The sequence below is a fragment of the Lineus longissimus genome, chromosome 19 (genome assembly GCF_910592395.1).
Source record: "Lineus longissimus chromosome 19, tnLinLong1.2, whole genome shotgun sequence".
NCBI classification, from domain to species: domain Eukaryota; kingdom Metazoa; phylum Nemertea; class Pilidiophora; order Heteronemertea; family Lineidae; genus Lineus; species Lineus longissimus.
Genome location: NC_088326.1, coordinates 11,241,121 through 11,265,295, shown reverse-complemented (window position 1 = coordinate 11,265,295; position 24,175 = coordinate 11,241,121). Strand labels below are relative to the sequence as shown.

Sequence of the window (24,175 nt, the reverse complement as noted above, 5' to 3'; positions counted from 1 at the left end):
GGTCCAGGAAAATAGAAATGCAGATATCCACAATTCCGTAGTGCAGTATATATCGTGCATACGAATTTGCTGAAGCTCGTTACTCACAGTAGGCATTGTCGAAATTTATATCCAGTGCGTATTTTATATATTTAAATTCAATTACAAATTTCAAATATTCAACGAACGGCGTTTGCCTTTAAGGGTGACTTTTAGCAGGAGCAAGGGGTGAAAATTGGAGTCCTCATGTGACTCGTATGCAGAGTAAGGGGCCGGGGTTGTGTTTGATAAGTGAAAATGATGTTTCTGCCATAAAAGCGTACTTTCTAGTAGTTTCGATGTACCATTACTGTGTGACAGGAGAGACCCTATCGGCCACTTTGTGTAACTTAATCTGACCTGCTTTGCTCATGCCTCTTGTCTACCTTTAATGCACGCTCCAAAGGTCGCGCTGGACATTTGGCCTTTTGGTTGTATCCGTCCGATGATTGTGTCCCCATCCGGACCATGTGTATTGACAGACGCCATTAATAGTTGATAGGTGTATACACTTATAGATACATCCTATCGATTCCAGGCATGGACAGTAATAAAGAGACGTCAGCTTTAGTCTTAGTGACCTTTCTGCATCGAAATGATGGGACTTTCCATGCCAGTGTTGAAAAAACAGCAACACATTACTCTTGGATACATAAAGAATTCGTATCGGAGCAATTGTATATTCGGAAGCCAAAGAACGAAACGAATGTTATGGCCGACCCCATTTGCATGATTTGCATAAGTTCAACACATTTGATTAAAACAGCGATGGGCTCATAAGGTTCGTAGACCCTAATAACCTGGGTATAGACACCAATTTTGTTTTGTTATGATGCATATTCATCGAGTTATAGCCAATTAATGGAATTTCAGTAATGGCGGCTTAATTTGCATATTTTGATGAATTCTCAGCGGGCACCCTCTTAAAAATTGATAAATATCCCCAGACTATTGAAAACAGCGAAGAAAACTTCATCCATCATCTTCAGGTTCGACCACTCGGTTCCTGGACTATATGGGCACCATCCAAATGGGAGAGTTTCCATCCATATGGGCGTACATCCGGATCGACCCGGCAGAGAAACCAACCTGCCCTGACACGTTATCATCACTATGCAATTAGATAACGCCTCCAGCGGTATTCCCCAGACACGCCAAGTGTGCTATCGGTAATCAATATCGTCACCAATAAGGGATAAGTAGACAGAATCGGCTAGAACAATGAGGCAAATTGTCAACATGTGTAGCTAGCATTAATTACTCAGCATCGATATAGCTCCAGGTACACACGTTAGCATTAGCATGATGGGTATTAACTGAAAATAAAACCAAATATATGACGCGAGTGCAGTACAGTGGAACCTTCCTCTGTGGACACCTCACTACTGAGACTTTCTTTATTGATGACACTGCATTTGCTACCAAATTGGCGTGCCCGTTTAAAAGTTTGACCCCTGTAATCAGGTCACCTCTCTATTGATGGCATCATGTGTCAGTCCTTAATAGAGAGGTTACAACGTATTCTGAATAATTCGCCCCGTCGATTTCATCGGATTTAGCAGATAGAACATATGAAACAGATTATCTTGCATGTCAATCATATACACAGCCACATTTAAAAATTAACCACATAAGAAAAAAGTGTACCTCTTCCTCAATCAGACAAAGCTAAGCTACTTTGTGGAAGCGTTTTTAAGGCCTACGCCGTTCATTAAAACAATCAAATCGAAATTGACATTTCTCAATATTTGATACACACTGATTCCAAATTTCAATGCTGTTCTTTACATCGATGTCATATGATCGATATACTCTTAAAGTCAATTTTGGTCACGTTGACACCCTAGAACACGAATTTTGTAGGCCTTTATTAAAACTTTAAATCAGAAATTTACATTGATTTCCTACAATTTTGAAACAATTCCCACATATGTATGGCATTGCCATACATAGCAATCAACCCTAAAGCACTTAGGAAAGAAGTGTACCTCATCCTCAATATGCCATAGTAAAAGCTTTTTATGGAAATATTTCACAAATCTTTTATCCCAAATGTACATTAGCAGGTAACGTCGAACAAATGAAAAGATAACACAGCTAATGATTCACCATCCCTCCATTGTTGACCGCCATGCCTGTCATCGTAGAATAGTTAGCAATGATTAAGCATGCTATGTTGAACAAAAAAATGCCATGGCAGCGGCTAATATTGGCTAACGATAACTGAGCGCTGCTGTTAAAACAGCAGTTCACTGCGTGTTGTCGACGGTGTATTAGAGTATCAGCAGGCCCCAGCAACAAAAACTGTCATTTTTTCCAAACAGGCTTTTCTCACTGATTATATCATTCTGTGAAAGCGTGCTCTTTGATAAGCTTTAGAGTCACTAGGTGAGGTCACAGCCAGTGTTAGGATCACACCAACGCCTGATCCTAACACCTAACACCAAAGATCACACCAGTTGTGCCCAATCGACAGGATCAAGTGTGATCCTCTAGATAACACTTGATCTTGGTGTAATCCTAGGTCACAGCCCGTGTTGGACTTTAGGATCACACCAGGTGTCACACCGTAAACCCAGCTTGGTGTTGAACACAAACACCAACACCAACACCATGTCTGACACCTAACACGGAACACCCAACACCTAACACCAAACTGACCCCAGGATTAGAGGGGTCCGATTAGGTGTAACCCCTAACACTGACACCCAACACTGGGTGTAACACTGACTGTGACCTCACCTAATGGATTTTGTCTCAAATCCAAGATGGCCGCCAAAATCCAACCTGACGTCGCTTCCAATCATTCTAATTTCCACTCTACGGTAAAAGTTCTCATCAGAGAAATTGCTAAGGAATGGAAAAATTCAAGCCGGATTTGACTGAATTATCACGCTTTTCCGATGTCAATCCCAGCTGAGCCATATGGGCACCCCGCGCAGCGATCATCATTTTTGCAAAATCTCACGTGAAGAAACCATACGAAATCACAGTTGACATGCCAATGGCCGAATAGAAGATGTGAGATTAAAGGTGGACAGTAAGTGTTCAGGTCATGGTGACAGCTCTCTGCGTCTTTTCGATAAGGTCTTAAAGCTGAACTGCATGCACAAAACCAGAGCGTCCCATGCGGCAATAGTAAGAAATTCAAACGATCGAAAGGTCCTTCTGAATACGGCCTGAAACATGATAGACCTCCAATGCTTCGATGCGCTTGATTGCACAAACCAGCAAGCCACAGGACGATGCGGACAGTCTCGGAGAATTATGGAAGAGAAAAAAATCAAAATCTTCTCCAGGGATTCAAACCCAGGAACTCGGGCTCAGAATACGAACGCTCTTACCGTCTGAGCTAGGGGGGCTCTCCTGTGAACTGCTGCCAGCAAATATATCTTATATGAATGGCGATTATACTTTGTTTTTGAGAGATGAACCAGAAATTTAAAATTTAAAAAGTACATGTAATAGAAGAAGATACCAAGACGAAGGTGAACATTTCTAAGAGAAAACGTAGACTCCGCATACAAAATCACGCTCAGCAAAGAAAAAATGACTTTCCTCCTGCAGTTGCCCACTGGATGCCGCTCAAAGATGTTGAACAAAAATTACACACGTTTGCACATTCTATAATGGCGTATAAAACAACGGGCATTTCAAGGAGCCCAGTGGCCTTGAGGATAAGAGGGTTGGCAAATACAACCAGAGGTCTCGAGTTCGAGTCCCGATGTGAGGACCTTTTTATTTTTTTCCATCCAGAATTCTCTGCAAAGGTCCGCATCGTCCCACAGCTTGCTGGTTTGTGAAATCAAGCACATCGAAGTATTGTAGGTCTATGTGTTTCAGGCCGTATTCAGAAGGGCCTTTCGGTCGTTTGAATTTCTTACTATTGCCGCATGGGGTGCTCTGGTTTTGTGCATGCAGATTTAAGCCAAACCGCCTTATAGTAGATCATGTTTGTACGTGAACCCCGGGCAGGGAAGTACATGGGAATCATCGCCATGTTTGCCTGGTTCTTTTGAGGTAAAGGTTCGGCATCGAAATAAAGGCGTAGTGCAATGACTCTACGCCGTGTGGTTCGATCAACTATAATAATGAAAAGGTAATACAGAGGCCAATGACCTCACAGTGTGCTTCTGTCTTCGCTATCAAGAGTTTGCGATGACGCTTCATTGAGGTTCATGCTGCTTACAACCTGATAAAAGCGCTGATAAGAATGATTACTCCAGACACTATATGAGTAAAGTACATCTATAACAGCTGGTATTCTTTAGAAACAACATCAGCCATGCCATCACCTTACAGTTACACACTACTGAATTAAATATAAAATTACTGCACGTCTGAATATCAGTCGATATAGAGAGCAGCTAAGTGTCTCCAAAGGGTATTCGAACCCACAACCACTTGGCTGGGAGTCTGGCATTCTTATAAACACTCAACCATGGGACGCCAGACACTTCGATTGATCTTATGTATTCATGTCAGAGACCGGTAAAGATGGTATTGACAGCTGGACACCGTAAGTGGCGGGCCCTATGTTAATTATCATGTTCAATACGGCCATTGTGGTGTCCAGTCAGAGTGCATCAAGCAAAAATGACCTCGGCGGATGTAACCACCGTGTTCGATCAAAGACAAATTGATTTCTTTCGGATATTACAAAGTCACAAATCTACAAATATAGTATGTCAAAAGCCCTTCGAGAAGACTATCAATACTGCTGTAAAGAAATAGTCAGTCGACATTGATTCGACCACTGGATATCCTATGATAGACTTGGGTTTATGATGTGGAGGTTGTGACATGTCCTTAGGTTTAGCTAAAGAAAAACGTGTACCGTTTGACAATTATCTTCTGAAGCATCTACCTTTAATAGAAAATTGAGCTCCTCGAAATTGAGAAGAAAATCTAGCTTTGTTCCGAACGTATTCCAGTTCGACTCGCCAAGGTATAATGACAGTAAACAGAATGGCGAATCCTAAACATTCTTGTTGAAGCATTTGACAAGAAAAAGACACATGAAACAAAAATTGTTCTTCGAAAGGCTTTAAAAAGTGTTTGTTTTTAGAAATTTAGGTGTTCCAAAACATAAGCGCCTTTCTTTTCTAAAAGACAAGGCCTTGTTGAAACCTTACGACACCGGTGATTATTTCAGCCTACTTGATTGGTCTGTTTTCTGACTGATTGCTACAGCTGGTGACAAGTAAAACCTCGAGGGTTAATCAATACAATAACCATATCAGTAAATTGATAACAAAAATACCAAAGGCCATGCACTATTCAACACAAGTTGTATTGTAATATGATAATTCAAGTGATTTTACTTTCTTTCAAACATTTGACTTTCAGGTGAGATTCCGCAATGGCATATAACTTAAAGGGTTAATCGGCGAATTGTATAGAATCAATAAAAAGGTAAAGAAGTCCTTTAAACATGGTTAGATGATACATGTTTATAATGAATTAGAAATCACCAGTCAGTCCTTTCACTCTTTAATGGTTTTTTAGTCAAATTCTACACAGGCATACTGAAGTGCATGTGATCGTTTAAAAGCTGACCACATACCTGAAAGGGTTAACCGATTAAATCAATGAAGAAATAAACAAAGGTGTACTTACACAATTAGATGATAGGCTGTGGATTTCCAATCCTTCGGCCGCTCCAGAAAATTATATATCTTCGCCTGGGCGCGTCTATACCTGATATCCTTTCGATGCGCCTTGTAGCACAACGGTTTCCCGAGAAGGGATAACCGGGGTTCCCTAAAGCGGGGATCATTCCCTATCCTTCTTTTGAACTTGATAAAATCCTTATTAGAAGTGGCATCGCTATCCTTTTTGATAGAGTTTCTCTCTAACTCCTCCATGCCTATGAATTCCACACGCAATGGCTTGCGCTCCGCGCTCGACGGCGAAAGCGGCGGCGAGGAATCAGCCTCGCGTACAGTCGGGTACTTTCCCGCTGTCGTCTGCGGAGACTGCGTTTCGCAATCATCTTCGTCAGCAGAATTACAGATCTGAAATTTCACATCCGGTGTTTTAGTCATTTTGAGGCAACCCTTCCGTGCGTTTGACATTAATCTTAGATTACTTTCGCGCTATTTGCCAATTTGAATCTGCGGCCACATCCTCCGGCTGAATTCACAATAGATTTCTTGATTGGTTTTACCTAGATTTATCAATTCGGAAGTACGGCTCCATTCTGCAAATGAATTCAGTACGTTCTGACAATAGCAGGATTTCTTATCAGTCAGAAAATCGGTAAGATTTAGCCAATCAATGACGGCCAGGGTTGTTCATTTCCGGTTGAATATTGAACTTCTTTTACTACTTTCAGCAGGCGATCACAAGATTCGAAACTACGGCTGTTTACATTTTGAGCTTGAATGAGTACGCGCTCACAAAAGACGCCCTTCCAGCTCTATCCTAAGACAATATAAAGATTACCATCCACTTTTGCAGCAGATGACTTTGAAATGCTTCTGGGTTAACCACTGCGGAACGCTATCGCAATATATTTTCTAACCAGCTTTAAATCGTGACGATGGCTCCATTCTGTCGCTAGAAATCAGTACATAATGACAACAGTGGCTTTTCTTATCAGATAGTGTAAGATCCTACCAACTGCTGCGAGATTGTTGCTAATTTCCCGAGATCTGCCCCAGAAAATTGCACATCGTTCTGCGGCTTGGGAACGCCACTGTTAATTTAGTGTTGACACGGTCGTGACGGGGCACTGGTATTGACGTTCTTCGGCGAGATTGCGGTATGTCATCAGTTAGCAGACGGCAGAGATAAACACTGTTGGGAACGCTTTGGGTCACGTTGTGTACCTACAAAATGAGATTGGTATTATACAGGGTGTGTCAGAAGTAGGAGCATCTCAACACACTAAAGTATTTTTCAGATAGACTGTAATAGTGTGATCACAAGTAGCTATGTTACACAGCCCTGGGCAGCCGCTGTCACGTTCGTTGCCTATAAATAGGTTATCAGATCATACAGGGTGTTTTATAATACGAGGAAGATTTCTGTATGCTGCGAAAATACAGTGTGGCGCAAAACTTTTCATAGAAACGAAACGTTCCAACTCGGCCAAAAGCGATTATTATCCAAGTACCTCAGCAACACGATGAGTGCAAGTGGAGATTGTGCGAAATTGGCCAGAGTTCTAAACGAGAAATTAGGCAGATCAGTTGCCCATTGAACGCCATCTGGCGAGGCAACGTGACCAGAGCTGTTTTCGAAATCTGCCAATTATTAGAATACATTCCGGGCGATTGAAAATCGCCCAACAGAAGAAACTAGACGCTCGACCCTCGAACATGAGTTTCATTTCACTGACTTAATGAGCGTCTGTCTCTTAAGGGTCAAATCAATCGACTGCAGGAGACGATCGAGACCTTAAAGGCTTACGCCGTCCGTGAAAAAATTGAAATTGAAATTGAAAATTTCCAACTTTGCTAATACGTTCTTGATATAAATTTCAGCCGAGCCGTTGTGTAGGCAGATATACAAATACTATACATACCAAGTTTCAGCAAATTTACATGCATAATAACTGCACTATGGCATTGTGTATACGTTTCTATTTTCCTGGACCACCAGTAATTACGAACGGCGTACGCCTTTAAAGAGTGATCTTCACTTCAGGTGGGAAATTCGGGCAGCAATTAAAAGCTGCCATCACGTTCGAAGTCATATGCACGCGACAATATTTGTAGGAAATAAGCGGAGCGTGTCTGTTGAGGGGTTGTTGAGGTGAGGTTTTTCCGTCCGAGTGAAGGGTGTTGGCCGCTAAGTTTTTGTTGATGGGAAAAAACTGTGGGGAGAAATACATGGTGCCTCAAAAAAAACAGACACCCATAGTTCGACCAGAGCTGGAGAGGAAATACATCACCTTGACGGCTGAAAGGGGAATATTTCTGGAAGAAAAATGATACCAATCTTTAGTTTTAGCTCCAGCGCGAATTATTTCTTTGCAAAATATAGACTCATTTTGCACTTAGTCTAATGCAGTTTTTCGGCTCGTATCATCCCGGCTTTCCTTCACACAACAAGCCTTGGCGCTTACCATACATCCAATCAAGATATCTTCGTCTCATTTTATTCTGTATGATGCTTATTGAAATAAGTTGACCGTACCAAATGATCCTGATGCCTTCTGGCCGTTTTCATTTTTGCAAAACATATCCCCAAGGCCTTGCCCGACCCTAATGTACATTTAAAGGCCTACGCTGTTCAGTATTTGAAATTTGTAATTGAATTTGAAAATTTCAAATTGTGTAACTACGTCCTGAACATAAATTTTAACACAGCCACTGTGTAGACAGATATACAAATAGTACACATGCCAAGTTTCAGCAAATTTGCATGCATAATAACTGCACTACAGCATTGTGTATAACTGCACTTCTATTTTCCTGACCCACGATAAAATACGATAACGGTGTACCCTTTAACGTGACAAGAACACCTGTGCACCTTTTGATTAATGGTTTTTATCTTGCCAACAGATTCGCCGTGTTCTTGAAATTTTATTAAGCATATCGAAAGTGCTTTAATGATGTTTTGATGTCCTTGCTATCAAAGGTAGTTGTGTGTTTGTTTTCAAAACCGTGTCTAAGTACTATTTGTTTTCGATTGAGAATTGAGGCCTGAGGCGAGTCGCCTTTGACTAATGACAATAGACCTCGTATTGGACTGAGCCGGAATTCGTTCAACTGCGGGGTAACGGCAAAAGATGTAATAGACATTGGGTGATATGAATAAAGACTAGCAAATGCTTTTATCTAAAACTCCATGTACATTTACACTAGGCCTTTCTGTACACAATTAAAGTAAAAGCATTTGCTACTCTTTATTCATATCACCCTGATGGAAATGAATGTGTCCTATAAAATAAAGTATACACAAAATGTGCTAGAAATGCATCCATATAATAATCTAAAAGGTGGTGGGCCTACATACAGAAAAAAAGTTAAAAGGCTGTTGAAATGTAAAGCGATTAAAAAGTTAAAATGTGGTGAAAAAGCATACCGATAAAAAAACCAAAATGAAGATGAAAAATTACCAAAAAAAATAACACAAAAAAAGCCCCCAAAAAATCAATGGAGAACGAGATGATAATTGTAAAAAAGCACCTGTGAAAGAGAAAACTGTAAGGAGTCGTCTCGTGTCTGCCACGTCTGTGAACAGACACGGATGTAACACCGGTGTGAGTTGATATGATACACTGTTTTCGTGAACGCATGATCAAGACCAAGACTACTATACAAGAAGACCTGCACCGCATCTGCCCACCTCTGAATGAATAAATCAACCAAGAGGATCACTAATCCCTCGCAAGCATTCAACAGCACGGTCGAACACCGGGGTCATGAACACGAAACACCAGGGAACACACTCCACATGACTGGTTATATGACAGTGAGAAAAATAAATGTTATTCGAGATGAAACCTGTCATATCGCGGTGTTATGGGCGTAACCATAGCACGTATGGTTTCCGCATGAAGATGTCCGACCTTCCACATTTGAAGACAAAATGAGCGAGGGCCAGTGTTAATCGTTTGTATTGTGGCACTGTAACCCTGGCAGTATATGGTTTCCGCATGGCTACCATCCTGAACGTCAGGGCCTTTCATTCGGCACTTTACAACCGAGCATCACCGTACATGTACACGTTTATTTCCGTTCCCGGTTTTATCCAATACAGTGAGTGCTTTCAGGTGACGTCATCACCTGCCATGGAGGGACAGACAAAAGAAAGCAAGCCCAAAAGGCCATGGCAGCGTGCGATTCAGTTTTAAGTCAGGCATTAGAAAATCATTGTTAGCTGACCGTGAAACACTCTATCGAGTCCGATCCCCATGAACGTTGTTTCGATTGACTGCTACATAATGTACATTGTACACGAGACCAAGCCCTGTACTGTTCTTCCTAAGCACTGCGCTACGGATTTATTAAATGTCTAGGTTGAGATAAATAATTCACTTAGCTCTCGTGATCCGCGTTAGAATTTGATGGACGCATTTTACTTGTGTCTCGTTTTTACTAAATGTGTTTTTTTGGTTTAACCAATCGTGAAACATTCACGTTTAATGTTAGAAAAAAACGCCAGGCTCACAAAATCGAATGACGCTTCAATACACTTAGTGGAAATTTGAAATTGATCAAAAGCTTTCAGGAGACTTTTTTGCAAATAAAAGCATCACGTTCGGATTTCGCAAATAACCTATAGTCTCGTGAATCTATTGATTCTTCCTATATACTGTAGAAGATTACAAAAATTCAATACGACAGAGAACAACTTACTAATAATGAGAAGAGAAAAAAGTACATGTACGCTATTTGCCCAATCCTAACCGTTGTCAACCTTCAGAGCCCCAAACGATGCGGACATAGCCTTCATGAATGGACTTGAATGATATCTGAATGATACTGAATTCGAGATACGTACCGAAAGTGAAATCTCCGGTGCGACTTGCCGAGATGAGCGTGAATTGCAAGTCAAGTTGTCCATATTTGCTGTGGTAAATGGTACAGTTGCTACGTTCAGGAAACACGAGCCCGTGTTCTTCGTCATTTTGGGGGGAAGAAAGTCCACATATTAGATCGACAACCCCATCCAACCACAAGAGTTAACAGCGGATCGGAGCCTATTTCAATGGGTTGCCGAGATATGACATTATTGAGGGTGTGGACATTTTCCGGGCCGATTGGAATTGACCAGCCTAAGTTCACGAAGGTGCGGGTAAATTGACTCATATTTCCGGTGATAGAACAAGTGTACTTTGTACGCAGTGGTATTTACAGGGCGGACCCAGACGCTTTGTATAGGCCCCTGGAAGAACCCTTCCAAGAAGAGAACAAGTAATGACCAAAGAACCGCTAGGGGTCTATAAAAATGACAAGGCACGCAGCTGATTGATCGAGTAAACAAAATGTGCACAAACAGAATACCTCATTTCTGCCCATAAAGCCGGGAAAATACGCTGAAAATGGGCTACTGCGTTTGGTATAGAACAAAAAGTTTCAATTATATGCAAGATGCATGCGATTTCAAGCACGAAGTAACAGCACCACTGTTGTATAGTCTGTGCCAAATTTTACCTCCCTATTAGAAATATCTACGTATTATTTTAAAATTTTAAAGTTAAAGACGTTATTTTATGCCCACCCGATATTCAAGATTGGCGACACCAAGTTTGTCCGATTGTCATGACAACTTGCTCCGGCGTGGCCTTTGTTTCGATTTAACAGTAATTTATCAACTTGCCTTAGATCGATGTAACTATAGTAATCATGTTGGCTTATTCAAGATAATTCATGGACATGTTGGATTTTATCATGCTGATATGTCTAGCTTTTTATTCCGTAAATTGATATTAGAACAGCTTGAAATACACAGATAAGTATGTGGACGAAACTGAAATTTATCACCGAAATTTTACATTTGGCTTCCTTTTTATTTGTACAGACATCGCTTTTTTTATCGATTGTCAATATTTACCGAAAATCATATAACGCACTTTTGTCGTCGACTCAATCAGAACCTTTCAAATATTTGAAAGACTCTGATTCAGTCACCCCAATAATCGCTTCCAACATGAAAGGTTCGCGTGGGTTGGGATGACTTTTTGTATCCATGTCTGTAAGGGGGGCTTAGGATAAAGCCGATATTTACGGCTGCCAATATACCGGGTTGTGCCCTGAGGGTCTTGAGAATACGTCGTGGCTGATTCTGTTCCGAAATCGAGGTATGCAAAAATAAAACAGTTCCTCTTGTCCCTTCCTAAGTGTTTCGTCCGCATTGTTTCTGAATTACATGATTCTGCCCCTTGCTTTGCAGTTAAAGCTGAACTGCATGCACAAAACAGGAGCACTCCATGCGGCAATAGTAAGAAATTCAAATGACCGAAAGGCCCTTCTGAATCCGGCCTGAAACATGATAGAGCTCCAATGCTTCGATGCGCTTGATTTCACAAACCAGCAAGCCGTGAGACGATGCGGAACTTCGCAGAGAATCCTGGAAGGAAAATAAATAAAAAGGTCCTCTCATCGGGACTCGAACTCGAGACCTCTTGCTTTACTTGCCAACACTCTTGCCCGCAAGGCCACTGGGCTGCTTCAAATGCCTGTCGTTTCATACGCCTTTATAGCATGTGCAAACATTTGTGTGTAATCTTTGTTCAATATCTTTGAGTGGCTTCCAGTGGGCAACTGAGGAAGAAAGTCATTTTTTCTTTGCTGTGCGTGATTATGTATGCGGAGTCTACGTTTTCTCTTAGCAAAGTTCACCTTTGTTGGTGTCTTCTTCTATTACATGTACTTGAGAATATTTCTGGTTCATCTCTCAAAAATAAAGCATAATCGCCATTCATATAAGATATATTTGCTGGCAGCCGTTTACAAGAAAGCCCCCCTAGCTCAGACGGTTAGAGCGTTCGTATTCTGAGCCCGAGTTCCCGGGTTCGAATCCCTGCAGAAGATTTTGATTTTTTTCTCTTCCATATTTCTCCGAGACTGTCTGCATCGTCCTGTGGCTTGCTGGTTTGTGAAATCAAGTGCATCGAAGCATTGGAGGTCTATCATGTTTCAGGCCGTATTCAGAAGGACCTTTCGATCGTTTGAATTTCTTACTATTGCCGCATGGGACGCTCTGGTTTTGTGCATGCAGTTCAGCTTTAACAGACCGAGCCAAATCCACGTTTGTTGTCTTCAAACAAAGCCCGCTCGCACCTACAGGCCTAATTTCCCATTGTTCTACTGTCCATCAAAGGGTTATCGGGGCAAATCCACTTTTGTTGTCTTCAAACAAAGCCCGCTGCACCTATAGGTCCAATTTCCCATTGTTCTACTGTCTATCAAAGGGTTATCAGGGCAAATCCACTTTTGTTGTCTTCGAACAAAGCCCGCTGCACATATAGGCCTAATTTCCCATTGTTCGACTGTCTATCAAAGGGTTTCAGGGCAAATCCACTTTTGTTGTCTTCAAACAAAGCCCGCTCGCACCTACAGGCCTAATTTCCCATTGTTCTACTGTCTATCAAAGGGTTATCAGGGCAAATCCACTTTTATTGTCTCCAAACAAAGCCCGCTCGCACCTACAGGCCTAATTTCCTATTGTTCTACTGTCTTTCAAAGGGCAAACTATGATTATATCGACTCGAACGAAACAGCGTTGATGGAGGTCGATGGTCGAAATCGACAAGCACAAATGCGCGTTATTTCGCTGCAACACCTAATAAAAACAACTATTTGCCTAAATTTACTAACATGGACATTCTGCGCACATTTTAAGAGCATATCGAAGAATTGGCATACATGTACACCAATACCGGAGCGAAAAAAGTATTGACAGAAATTTAGCCCAAATGTGTCAAAAAAACAAGTCGACTTTATGCTAATGGCCGCCGCCATACGTTAAAAATGTATGATTTGTACAGTAATTGAATTTGAAAACAAGTTGACTTTACGCTAATGGCCGCCGTTTGTTAAAAATGTAGAATTTGTAATTGAGTTTGAAAAGTTCAAATTGTGTAAATACCAACTGAACATAAATTTCAACAATGCCGCAATGTAGAAAAATATAAAAATACTATAAATACATGTAGGCCTACCAAGTCTCAGCAATTAATTTGTTAGCATAACTGCAATACCGCACTGTATACATATCTGCAATTCTATTATCCTGACCCACCAGTTAATACAAACGGTGTACTCTTTTATATCAACAGCAATAATCACATCACAGAGAAAAATTATTTCTGCTAACTTTCCTATGCGACGTTTTTTTCCTGCGGAATCCCAATAACCGCCTTGGGGATAACGGCTGATAATTTATAGTTCGTCGATTAATGCGCGCACCTCATCTTTCATCGATAAAATTCAATATGATGCTGCAGATGCAGAAGTGGTGCATTAGTTCTGTACATTTAATACAATAGAGAAAAAAAAATATCACAAACATGTGCAATACGTTTATAAGAAGAAGAAGAAGAAGAAGAAGGAGAAGAATGATGAGGACGAGGACGAGGAAGAAGAAGAGTAACAATATCAATCTCTTCCCTTTGATCCGACCATGCGTCACATTGTTTCCGGTTAGAGGAAATAACCTATTTACTCTCTGTATGTCCATTGGTATCTGAGCAAAAAGCGCTACACACACAGTGGATTAGATATTCAGCAGGAGCATAAAACAAGTCGTTGATATCGTAGGACAACAAGAGATATTTACAATTCATTTATCTCCATGGATCGAATCATGTGCAGTGTTTTCAATAACAACATTCGCATGCTCCGAATCGTAAATGTGCGCACCCGGTATGCGGCCGGGGAGGTATTTTCAGAAGATCGCCGATATTATTTGTTTGGGGTACGCCGTTTATATATAGTGAAGTGGTGGTCCAGGAAATTAAAATGCAGTTCTACGCATTGTCGAAGTGCAGTTATTATGCATAAGAACTTGCTGAAACTCGGTTCTTATAGTATAGAGTGTGGTCACATTCCTGAGTTCAATTAGGTACCTTTAGCCCGAACGATATGAAAAACACTTTACAAGCAACGTTTGCCGCGTCAGTTCTCCGCCGCACTGCGAATCTTACCAAGCGATCACATCCAGCAGCAAGCTTTTTATCTCGGGATCAAATGCAAAATGAATAGTTTTTATCAAAGCCACAGCTTCTGAAACGACCGTCGCGATCCTGTTTATCGATCATGGAACTTGTGTGAATAAAAAAATCGTATAACTTGATTTTGCGTTTGAGATGTCAGTCGCCGACGGCTTGTATTGGAATTTTGTTTCAGTTTTGAAGTTGTATTGGTTTTGTGCCTTCCGGTTTGCGACACAATGTACATTGTATGTAGTATTTCCAAAACCAGCAGATGAGGAGTTCAATGTGTTCCCGTGTTGGAGGAAGGCAGCGTATATATGGTGAACATCAATCCTGTATTACGCAAAACGCAGGTAGATCGGGATGGTGTATCTCTGCTCTGCTCTTCCCCTGGTGTTATATTCCCTGGTTCAATGTTCCCGAGTTCTATGTTCCCGGGTTCTATGTGGCCCAGGTGCTATGTTCCCCAAGCCCTATGCTCCCGAAGCATATGTTCCCTGAATCCTATGTTCCCGGGTTCTATGTGGCCCAGGTGATATGTTCCCCAAGCCCTATGTTCCCGAAGCATATGTTCCCTGATTCCTATGTTCACGGATACTATGTTGCCCAGATTCTATGTTTCACCGGTCCAATTCCCTGGGTTGTTTGCTCCAGGATCCGCCAACCTCTATTCCCAGGTTCTATATGTTCCCCCAGTCCCCTATTCTCTGGGCTATGTTCCCCTGATTCTACGTGGTCCACGTTCTAGGCTACATGTGTGTTCCCCGGGTATATTCCCTGGGCTTTATGTTCCCGGGTCGTCCGCTATTCCCCGGTTTGTATTTTCCCGGATAGCCTTGGTTTTATGTTCCCCGAGTCATCTGTTCCGTGTGGTATGCTCCCCTGATTCTATGTGGCCCACTGTTTTAAGTTTCCCGGTCAAAAATGGTTTGCCCTGAACCTCGTCTTATATATGCCGCGCTTGCTGTTTTTTTTGTTTTTTTTTAATTGACCCTATATGCGTTGTCTTTGTCGCCGGTTCAATTCCTTCCCCGCCGGAAGTTCGCTGTCTTCGGAAGGCAAAATACAGGAAGCACCATGCTTTCGGTTGCAGCGTTCAATGGGACAGAATAAGGCAACAAACCGAAGTATATAGATATAAGTGTCGACTTCACATTAACCTTTAGCATGAGAAGGCGACTAAATGCTTAGGAAATTGATGACAGGTGTCCCCAGGAGGCGAAATATGGAACAGCTGAACCGAAAAGATAGCCGACTCCAGTGAGCCGCTTGACACGGTGGCAATAAAAAGCACTGGCATGGTGAATTATCTCGACCGCAGCACGGAGTTCTATGCGTTGGGAGACCCCATTTATATGGGGGGGGGGGGGGGGAACAGAGAGTGCCGAATTTGGATAGGACCCGTTGGGTCCCACGGGGTTTATCTGATACGTTGCCTCGTTTTGTGACAATTAGCATGGCAGAAGATGAAATAATTCTCTGGACTTACAAGGTCAGTTTCGCTTTCATAAAATCCAGAATATTTCAACTGTGTATTTGGGCTTTATAATTTGAATTAAATACAAATATGGGAACTGATCTTATAAGTCGCAGATTGAGTAATATAAAGTGCCTCCACACGACGATGCGAAAAGCAATACCAATATGGACACAAACAACACAAACTGATTAATAAATAACGAACCCGATACAAACAAAGACGTGGCAGAGAATTCTTGTCACTAGCAGGCAAAAACCGAGAACAATAATTTTATCAAACTCAAAAACTAAGGGGTTTATATTTTATGAAAATGTAAATTACGCTGTATTTCTATTCAGTTGTACGAAGAATCGGGAAAAAATGTACAAAAAGTTGTCGATGAAGAACATGTAGATTATTTGTTCTTCGTCGTTCGTTGCTCTTCGTAAGTCTGAACCTGCCTTTTGCCAGGTTTGATTTCAGACAATAACAATATTCTAATGAATTTCAGAATTTCTGATACTGTACAATATTTTGCAATGTTTTTGTGCACGGTCCGATCGGTGTAGATGATCCGCCACTTCGATATTGAAGACGCGTTACACCGTTATATAAACAATGCCAAATAGTTTTGAAACAACTCCAATAACACGATAATTGACTAAATACAACACTAGCAAATTGAAACAGTGTACACCAACGACATAAAACTAACAACGAAAAAACTGATTACATAACTATCTGTTCCAAGCTAATCTGAACATAAAAAAACGATTGTACATTTCCAATCACAAAAATCGCTCGGAACGGAAATACATTTCAGTGAAACCACAACTCACAAGTAATACTCTGCTTCCGCTTGAGCGCTCTTCTGCAAACAACCTCACGCACGGCTGTATCCAATTAATTTTTGCGCCAAAAAGCACGTTTTCCGCGCGTGATAATAAGCTCCTATCCACTGTTCACCAGCCGTATATCCGCACTTGAACAATTGTTACAATTCCTCGCACCTGTCGGATTCACAGCTTGCTTCCTTGATAGATTAATTGCACAACCTGTGACACTTGCTTGGCCACCATGAAAAATCCGAAAGATACTTGAAGGTTGGTGACTATAACGCTGATGATGCGGCACAGTGGCGGCTCCTGGTGCTTACCACGGGAAATAGGACTTATGGAATGCAACAAAGAGGAGTTTTAAAAACACCTTGAAGATCTCACGATCCTTCATCGATGGCGGCACAGTGGCGTTTCTTGTGATAGGGAACAGAACTGAACCGAGTCACCACTTTCGCCATTCCCGGCGGCGCAGTGGTCTTTGAGAACGCACATTCGCAAACCACTTTCCTAAGCTGGCCGGAAGATTAGGGCGGTACCTTGTGATTGGTTCAGTGCTGAGAGCAGGGCCGGTGAAGGAGGATTAACGGTTTCTGATTGGTCAAGACGACAGGAAGTCCTTCAAAAATACCGCCTGTGGAAAGTGGAGACTGCGACCAGATTGACTTGCGTGGCTTCTAGATCATCACTGATCGGCAACGAGAATATTGCGCATCAGTGGCCCGCTCTCATAGTTGGCAACAAAAAACAAAGTTTTATCATATGATAGAGGTATAAAATCTATTGGCAGACCAGAGGTAGATCATGACCGCTATCGAAGATTAGTCGATGGTGAGGTCTTGGTCTTGTTCTTGGTCGTTGTCTATGAGAAACATCAAACATCTAGAGAAATGGACTTACCTTTTTCGGGTCTTGTAGATCGAGCCCAATTTTCTATACACTTCCTGTTAGTCCGTTTACTAGTATATCATAATTACTAGTAAATCAGTTGATCCATTAGTACACTTAGTCCGTTATTTCCTGCGTTATCGATCCTACACTTTTGAGTTGCCAATTATTAGGAAATGCGGGTTGACGAGAAATAATTATAACAAGCCAACAATTTGCCGTAGAATCCGTTTGTCACTGTACATACTAAAAAAGTACATATAGGCCTAAATTTATGATGGAGACTTGATAAACTCTACGATGCACCCATTTACTTTGTGATGTAATTCCCAGGGCCTTTGATCAAAACAAATCTATTATCGACACATGCAGCGAAGTCCGAGTGCAGTAGCTTCTGTAAGGCTACAATGTATAAGAGTATATTTGGGTCATCATTCCTTCGTAATAGCGCTGGATGACCCGGAATAACTTGCCCAAACTGGGACATCGCAATTATTGATGCAATTACCAACAATATAATAATCCTACTGTATTCTTTTTATTGATTTTCAGGTCAAGCTATACATGTATAGCGGTAATAACCAGAGTATCATTATTTCAATATATACATCGGATCAATGTACACGTATGTCCTCAAGTACATGTACACACCTGTGCATCACATGCCAGTCAGTGTAAGTGGTCCCGTGACCTACTTACGTCAGCAGGTTGACCTACTTGTACATAAACCTCCAAAGTAGGTCAGATCGTTTGGAACTTTTGTCAACGTGAAGAAATGTTTTCTATGTGTATGCGTAAAATGTTTAGGACAAATAATGACACAAATTGCTACTCGAGGAGATAGAGGGCTTTAATCAGTATTTTAGGAACAGGATGTTTTGACAGGCTGTAAAAAGGGGTCAGTGCTGATTCAAAAAAAGCACGCCCAGAGTCAATGTGTGTCGGCCGCAATTTATATTTATGTTTACGTACATCGCGGTGCGTATGGTATCCATTTTCAACTGATACGCCGTTCATGTACATTTTCATGTACATAGATCTGCATTGAAACATATTGTAAGCTAGTTACAACATTTTACCGGTAAAGAAATTTCTCCTTTTCCATACACGTTCCCTTCCTCTTACTCATCTGACAGAAAACACTGGCCAAGAGTGAAATAACATCTTAATCGCATTATTAGTTTGGTTGTATCAAGCTCCATTAAAAGATAACTAGTGAATTCCCCAGTTTCGGCCATACCCTTGTTGATAAACAAATTATTATCCCCAGGTAAACTTAATGTTCAGTGCTTGATATGGACTCAATGTCTAACATTGACTGAATACTAATATGGGCCTAAGTCAATTTCAATCAGGCCTTGTGTCCAGGTATAGGAAGTGAAATTCAACCATACCACGCAATGTACATGTTATAACACTTCTAAGACGAATCTTTGTTTGTAAACAAGGTTATGGTCGAAAAGGGTGGATTGTTCAACATATCACATCCTGCACTCGTGGTGTGGCAATGGAGCAAATCGAAAAACCTGGCAAACGTGGAAAATGGCGATGCGCTGAAAAAAATGGGGTGGAAGCGAACGTGTTAAGGTGACTAACACAGTGAGATGCACAGTGAGGGCACTTGGTCATGTTTCGTTCACCATTAAAAATATCCCTCGTTCAAGCGTGAATAGTTTTGACATCATTAAAGAAGGGAGAGACCCCTGTTGGCGACTTTGTTTAACATTATCTTGCCTATTAAGCTGCTTCCTATAGTGTCCCGGGTATTCTGCAGTTGCTCCCTCGAATGTAAACACAAGCTGGGATTAATTTGATTAAAGTCATACTAATTGTGAACTGATTGATTTAATGGCCAATTCAAACATAGCCTTTCTTACCATTATAGTGTTAGATAAGAAGATCTCTGAAAGAAGAACAACACTCACCTGGGTCGAAAAAGGTGAAAAGAGAGTATACCCTTTCAATGGGACTTCAATAGAAGACGAGGTTCATTTTCTGACTGCTTGTCCAAAATATGATGCTTCAAGGAAAGATTTTTTCTCAATTATCGATGAGAACAACATCAACTGTTCAGGTCTTTCAAGAGAAAATAAGTTTATCTAACTCTTTTCAAATGACGACCCTATGATTTGTCAGAAACTGTCTATATTTGTCCAGAAATGCTTCTCTGATCGGATGAAATAAGGACCGCCACTTCTATTTAAATATTCCAGGTTTGACCCCGGTAGACCTGATAGACTTTACATTGTTACTCATGTCATTTATTTTATGTATGTCTCATGTATGTACTCAATCAAAATCATTGTATCTCTATTGTAGCGTGTGTACTGTTGCCCTCTGGGCCTTTTAATTAATAAACTAATTTGAATTTGAATTTGTCCCATTTGTTTTTCAGTTCCACAGCCTACCAACAGGTGCCCTCACTGTTGCTCAAAATCTGGGCGGGATGACGTCACGCGTGAAGACTGTGTTCAAAGTTTCATGGCTGGCATTCCTTGACCTATTTTAGTACGGCTCTCAGGCGAAAAATGCCCTCGACGGCAGCTCAGGATTAGCAAATTTAGGATAAACTGCTTCTTAATATTCTAAAGGAGTAAATAAACGCAGTTATGTTTAAGTGTATTCCCCTGTTTCGAGCCTGCAATCGGCAGGTCGATTATATCGACAGGAGGCATTGCAGTTTGACAAATGTTCCTGACGATGTTATGCGATATTCTAGAACTTTAGAGGAATTATTACTCGATGCCAACCAAATCCGAGATCTACCGAGGGTAAGGCTTGCTCTCAGACCCAATTTCCAACAAAAATAACTGCGAAAAGGGGCGTGAAACACTGATGAAAACAGGTGTTCATTTTGCAAAATTTTATTTTTCAGGGATTTTTTCGGCTGCTACAGCTCCGGAAATTGGGTCTTAGCGACAACGAGATCTGTCGCCTGCCTCCAGATTTCGCAAATTTCATGAATTTAGTTGAATTGGATGTCAGCAGAAACGGTAAGGTCGCAGGAATATGCTTCTAAATCTTTGTAAACACCCTGCAAAGTTTAGTTTTCCGCTTCAGATTTGCGGAAGGCCGCCATCTTTAAAATGCCTCGGAGCAGTCCATTATTTGTAGGGGTGTTAATTTTAACGAAATCATTCACATTCGCAACACCAATGCACTCTGTCTGCAATTTCATCCTGATTTAAAGCAGTGTGTCTCTATAGAGTCAGCTAATTAATTTTGCTGCAAAATTATTCGCATTGTTTTATCCCGATTTGCCACATATTGTATACGCTACCTACCATCCCTATGAGATAAAATGGACTGCTTCAATTTCCCTTGGGTGTAAACCTAGTGAAATACATTGTATACATTTAGTACATGCCCAATTGTATATGTAATATGCATTAAAATGCCAATAACATTTACTCACTTACTCACTCTTTTAATATTTCAAGATGTGAGTCACAGAGATAAAACAAAAAGTCGAAACACATGTGTATTGGTCATCCTTACGAAATCAAGGGTTGTTAGCTTCTCTGGTCCTCTGCACCAACCCCCCGAGACATTTCCCCCTCGTCTTTGGCCGAAGTATGTGCGTACATCGCCTTTAAGTGAAGAAATATGTCCGAGGTTTCAGGGCTGAAAATTACCCTGATTTACTCAGGATGGATGTCGGTGATCACCTTAGAAATCAATATTACTGTTTGTCATTAGTCCTCACTAAGAGTAATAGATCTGTGCTTGATGACAAAAACTACAACTGTAATTATGGTCATGTGCTGTCTGTAAGTGAAACCAACAAGGCCTAGACTATAGGCCATGACTCAAAATCAGGTCAGTGATGGGTGTACACTTTCATTACGGTAAAACAACGCCTACTTTTGTGAACAAATCCTGGAACTCAAAATACTAATGAACACCCTGGGCCAAATTCATAAAGGGTGTTTAGCTTAAAACAGCATTTAACTACTGAATAGACAGATTCTGGCCCTTCATGTGAATCTTCACAGAATATGAATAGGCCCTGAAACTGATTAGAGAGAAGTTGTACATGTCTAACCCTTAAACGCCCTTTATGAATTTGGGCCCCTGTGTCTTCAACTAGTGGAACTTCACTTAGTGGACACCTCTGATAGCAGGACACTGATTTTAGTCCCATATAGACCAATTCCATTCAGTAATGACCTCTGTAATCAGGACATCTCTCTATTTTAAAGTACAGCTCTTTGTAAGTCCCAAGGGTGTGACTGTCTATAGAATAGATCTGCCCTTTGGCCTGACTCAAAAGCTGCAGTGATGACTGTATGTTTTACTGCAGGCAGATATGGAAGGATGATGCATAGTATAAATTTAGGACGTGTTGTCCTTGATGTTAAGTCCTAACGGCGACATGGTGCGCTAACAATGGGTCCAAGAAAACTCTCTGTAGTCTTCTGGCCTTGGCGATGGTATACTTTGACATCATTATTGACTCTGACATCATCAGGGTCAATAATAAACACATGACGTTACACGCATGATGTCAACCCTCTGTCATGTCTTTCATTGACAAACTTCCTTTTGTAACAATCTGAACTCTGGAAGGAATTTTTGTACTGAACTGAAATTTATGTACTGCAACAAATGGTTCTGACTTCAGCTGTATGTATCATTCCCGACTGACTTTCACGAATATGACGAACAAGTGTGCCAAAATGCCTTTTACATGTTATATGTATGATTCTTATAAAAATTCTCCTGAATTCTGTTTCAGATATTGGTGATATACCGGAGAACATCAAGTTTTGTAAAAATCTACAAGTTGCGGACTTCAGCAGCAATCCCATATCCAAGTAAGTGAATGATATCTAGGGAAAAGCACCTCTCGCCACCCTGGAGAATCAATTCCCCAGATTACCGAGAATCTTATCAGTCTTTCATAATTACCAAGCGGCCTGCCCTGGGTACACTGCTTTGAGCCCTGGGAGAATGGCTGGCTTACAGTCACAAGAAAAACGGTCAAAACGAGCGCTCAAAGTTCGTTCTGAAATAAGCTGTGTCCATCTGGTAACGTTTCCTTCCCACATGTCCCAGGACAGACCAACTCGGCAAACTGGAAGGTTTACAGTACCCCCAGGTATATGGCACAGCTTAACCTGCCGGCCATGAGGGAATTTCTTTATGGCCCAGTGGTTGGCGCGTTGGCCCCAGAGTGGAAGTTAAGCAACGTTGAGCGCGGTCAACTTTTGGATCGGTGACCAGCGCGTACAATACATAAGGCCTGCCTGATTCTCGGCAATCTGGGAATTGCTTCTCAAGGGTGCTCATACCAGCAATTTTTATCCCGGTGACCTGCAACATTTATTTTGCGATGAGGGTACGAGGGCTAAAGAGATTGGTAAGTCTGGCGGTGAACAAGCGGTTTCAACTGGGATGCTGGGTGCTAAAATGAAAAAAATGAAATCATCTGGGTGATGGGTGTATTGTACGCGCCGGTCACCGATCCAAAGGTTGACCGCGCTCAACGTTGCTTAACTTCCACTCTGGGGCCAACGCGCCAACCACTGGGCCATAAAGGAATTCCCTCGTGGCTGGCGGGTTAAGCCGTGCCATATACCTGGGGGTACTATACAATGGGTCGGGACAGAAAGTAGAGCTTAAGCATACACAGTGGAGAGAGCGCTAGAAGAGAACAGTTTGAATGAACTCCTACTGGATTTTCCGCTTTCCTGGAGGCTGGAATAAACTACATACATTGAGGTCAAGAACATGACTTGATTAAATAAAATAAACATGTAAGCAGATCAAAATGCTAGAGCCTCAGTTGGTCAGTTACTTTTCTGCAGCATAAAAGATTGATTTGGCATTCTGGAGCATTGTAATATGCAACACGGGAAACCAAATTACAAGCGTACAATTACAAGTTAATAACCTGCGTTTATAATACGATAGACGAAGTAGATGACTCCCCCTTATTATTATTATGTGATATACAATTTGATAACTGCCTGTGTTATAATACCACTGGAGTATTAATCAAATTGATCAAGGGAATTGCTAGGTAATAATAAATGCAGATGTTTATCTTGCGATGCTGTTTTCACCAGCATGGCTTGCGTTGCAATGGTTTGACTTTGACTGCTGAAGGCAGTGATATCAATTACAGGTCTACTTCAAGAGGCCTTGTCCTTGCTACCAATTTTTTGGACAGGTGGTTTGGGAGAGATTGTCCTTTGGGACAGACTCCTTTGGGCTGGACAGACTTTCCTCTTTCTTGGTGACAAATTGTCCTTTGGGACAAATTGTTTTTGGCGACAGATCATTCTTTGGAAAGATCCTTCTTGGGACAGATTGTCCTTTGGGACAGACTCTCCATAGGGCAGATTTGTCCTT

General features: G+C 41.4%; 2 protein-coding genes across 24 annotated transcripts in view; one reads left to right on the top strand and one right to left on the bottom strand.

Moving 5' to 3' along the window:
* The window catches only part of LOC135503327 (potassium voltage-gated channel subfamily KQT member 1-like), a 138,156-nt gene extending 120,139 nt beyond the window's left edge, over positions 1 to 18,017 (bottom strand). For 5 of the 6 annotated variants that reach the window (XM_064796864.1, XM_064796862.1, XM_064796867.1 and 2 more), the window contains exons 1-2: positions 16,934 to 17,164; positions 5,638 to 6,851 (exon numbers count right to left, since the gene is read on the bottom strand). In XM_064796864.1, the coding sequence (XP_064652934.1) occupies positions 5,638 to 6,095 (458 nt within the window). In that variant the 5' untranslated portion in view covers positions 6,096 to 6,851; positions 16,934 to 17,164. Of the gene's footprint in view, positions 1 to 5,637; positions 6,852 to 16,933; positions 17,165 to 17,830 lie in introns of those variants that run through there. The other variant, XM_064796863.1, reaches the window with a different exon arrangement.
* Positions 18,018 to 20,281: 2,264 nt separating this feature from the next.
* The window catches only part of LOC135502760 (protein scribble homolog), a 112,905-nt gene continuing 109,011 nt past the window's right edge, over positions 20,282 to 24,175 (top strand). For all 18 annotated transcript variants that reach the window (XM_064795816.1, XM_064795820.1, XM_064795819.1 and 15 more), the window contains exons 1-3: positions 20,282 to 20,589; positions 20,694 to 20,811; positions 22,557 to 22,635. In XM_064795816.1, the coding sequence (XP_064651886.1) occupies positions 20,428 to 20,589; positions 20,694 to 20,811; positions 22,557 to 22,635 (359 nt within the window). In that variant the 5' untranslated portion in view covers positions 20,282 to 20,427. The remainder of the gene's footprint in view (positions 20,590 to 20,693; positions 20,812 to 22,556; positions 22,636 to 24,175) is intronic.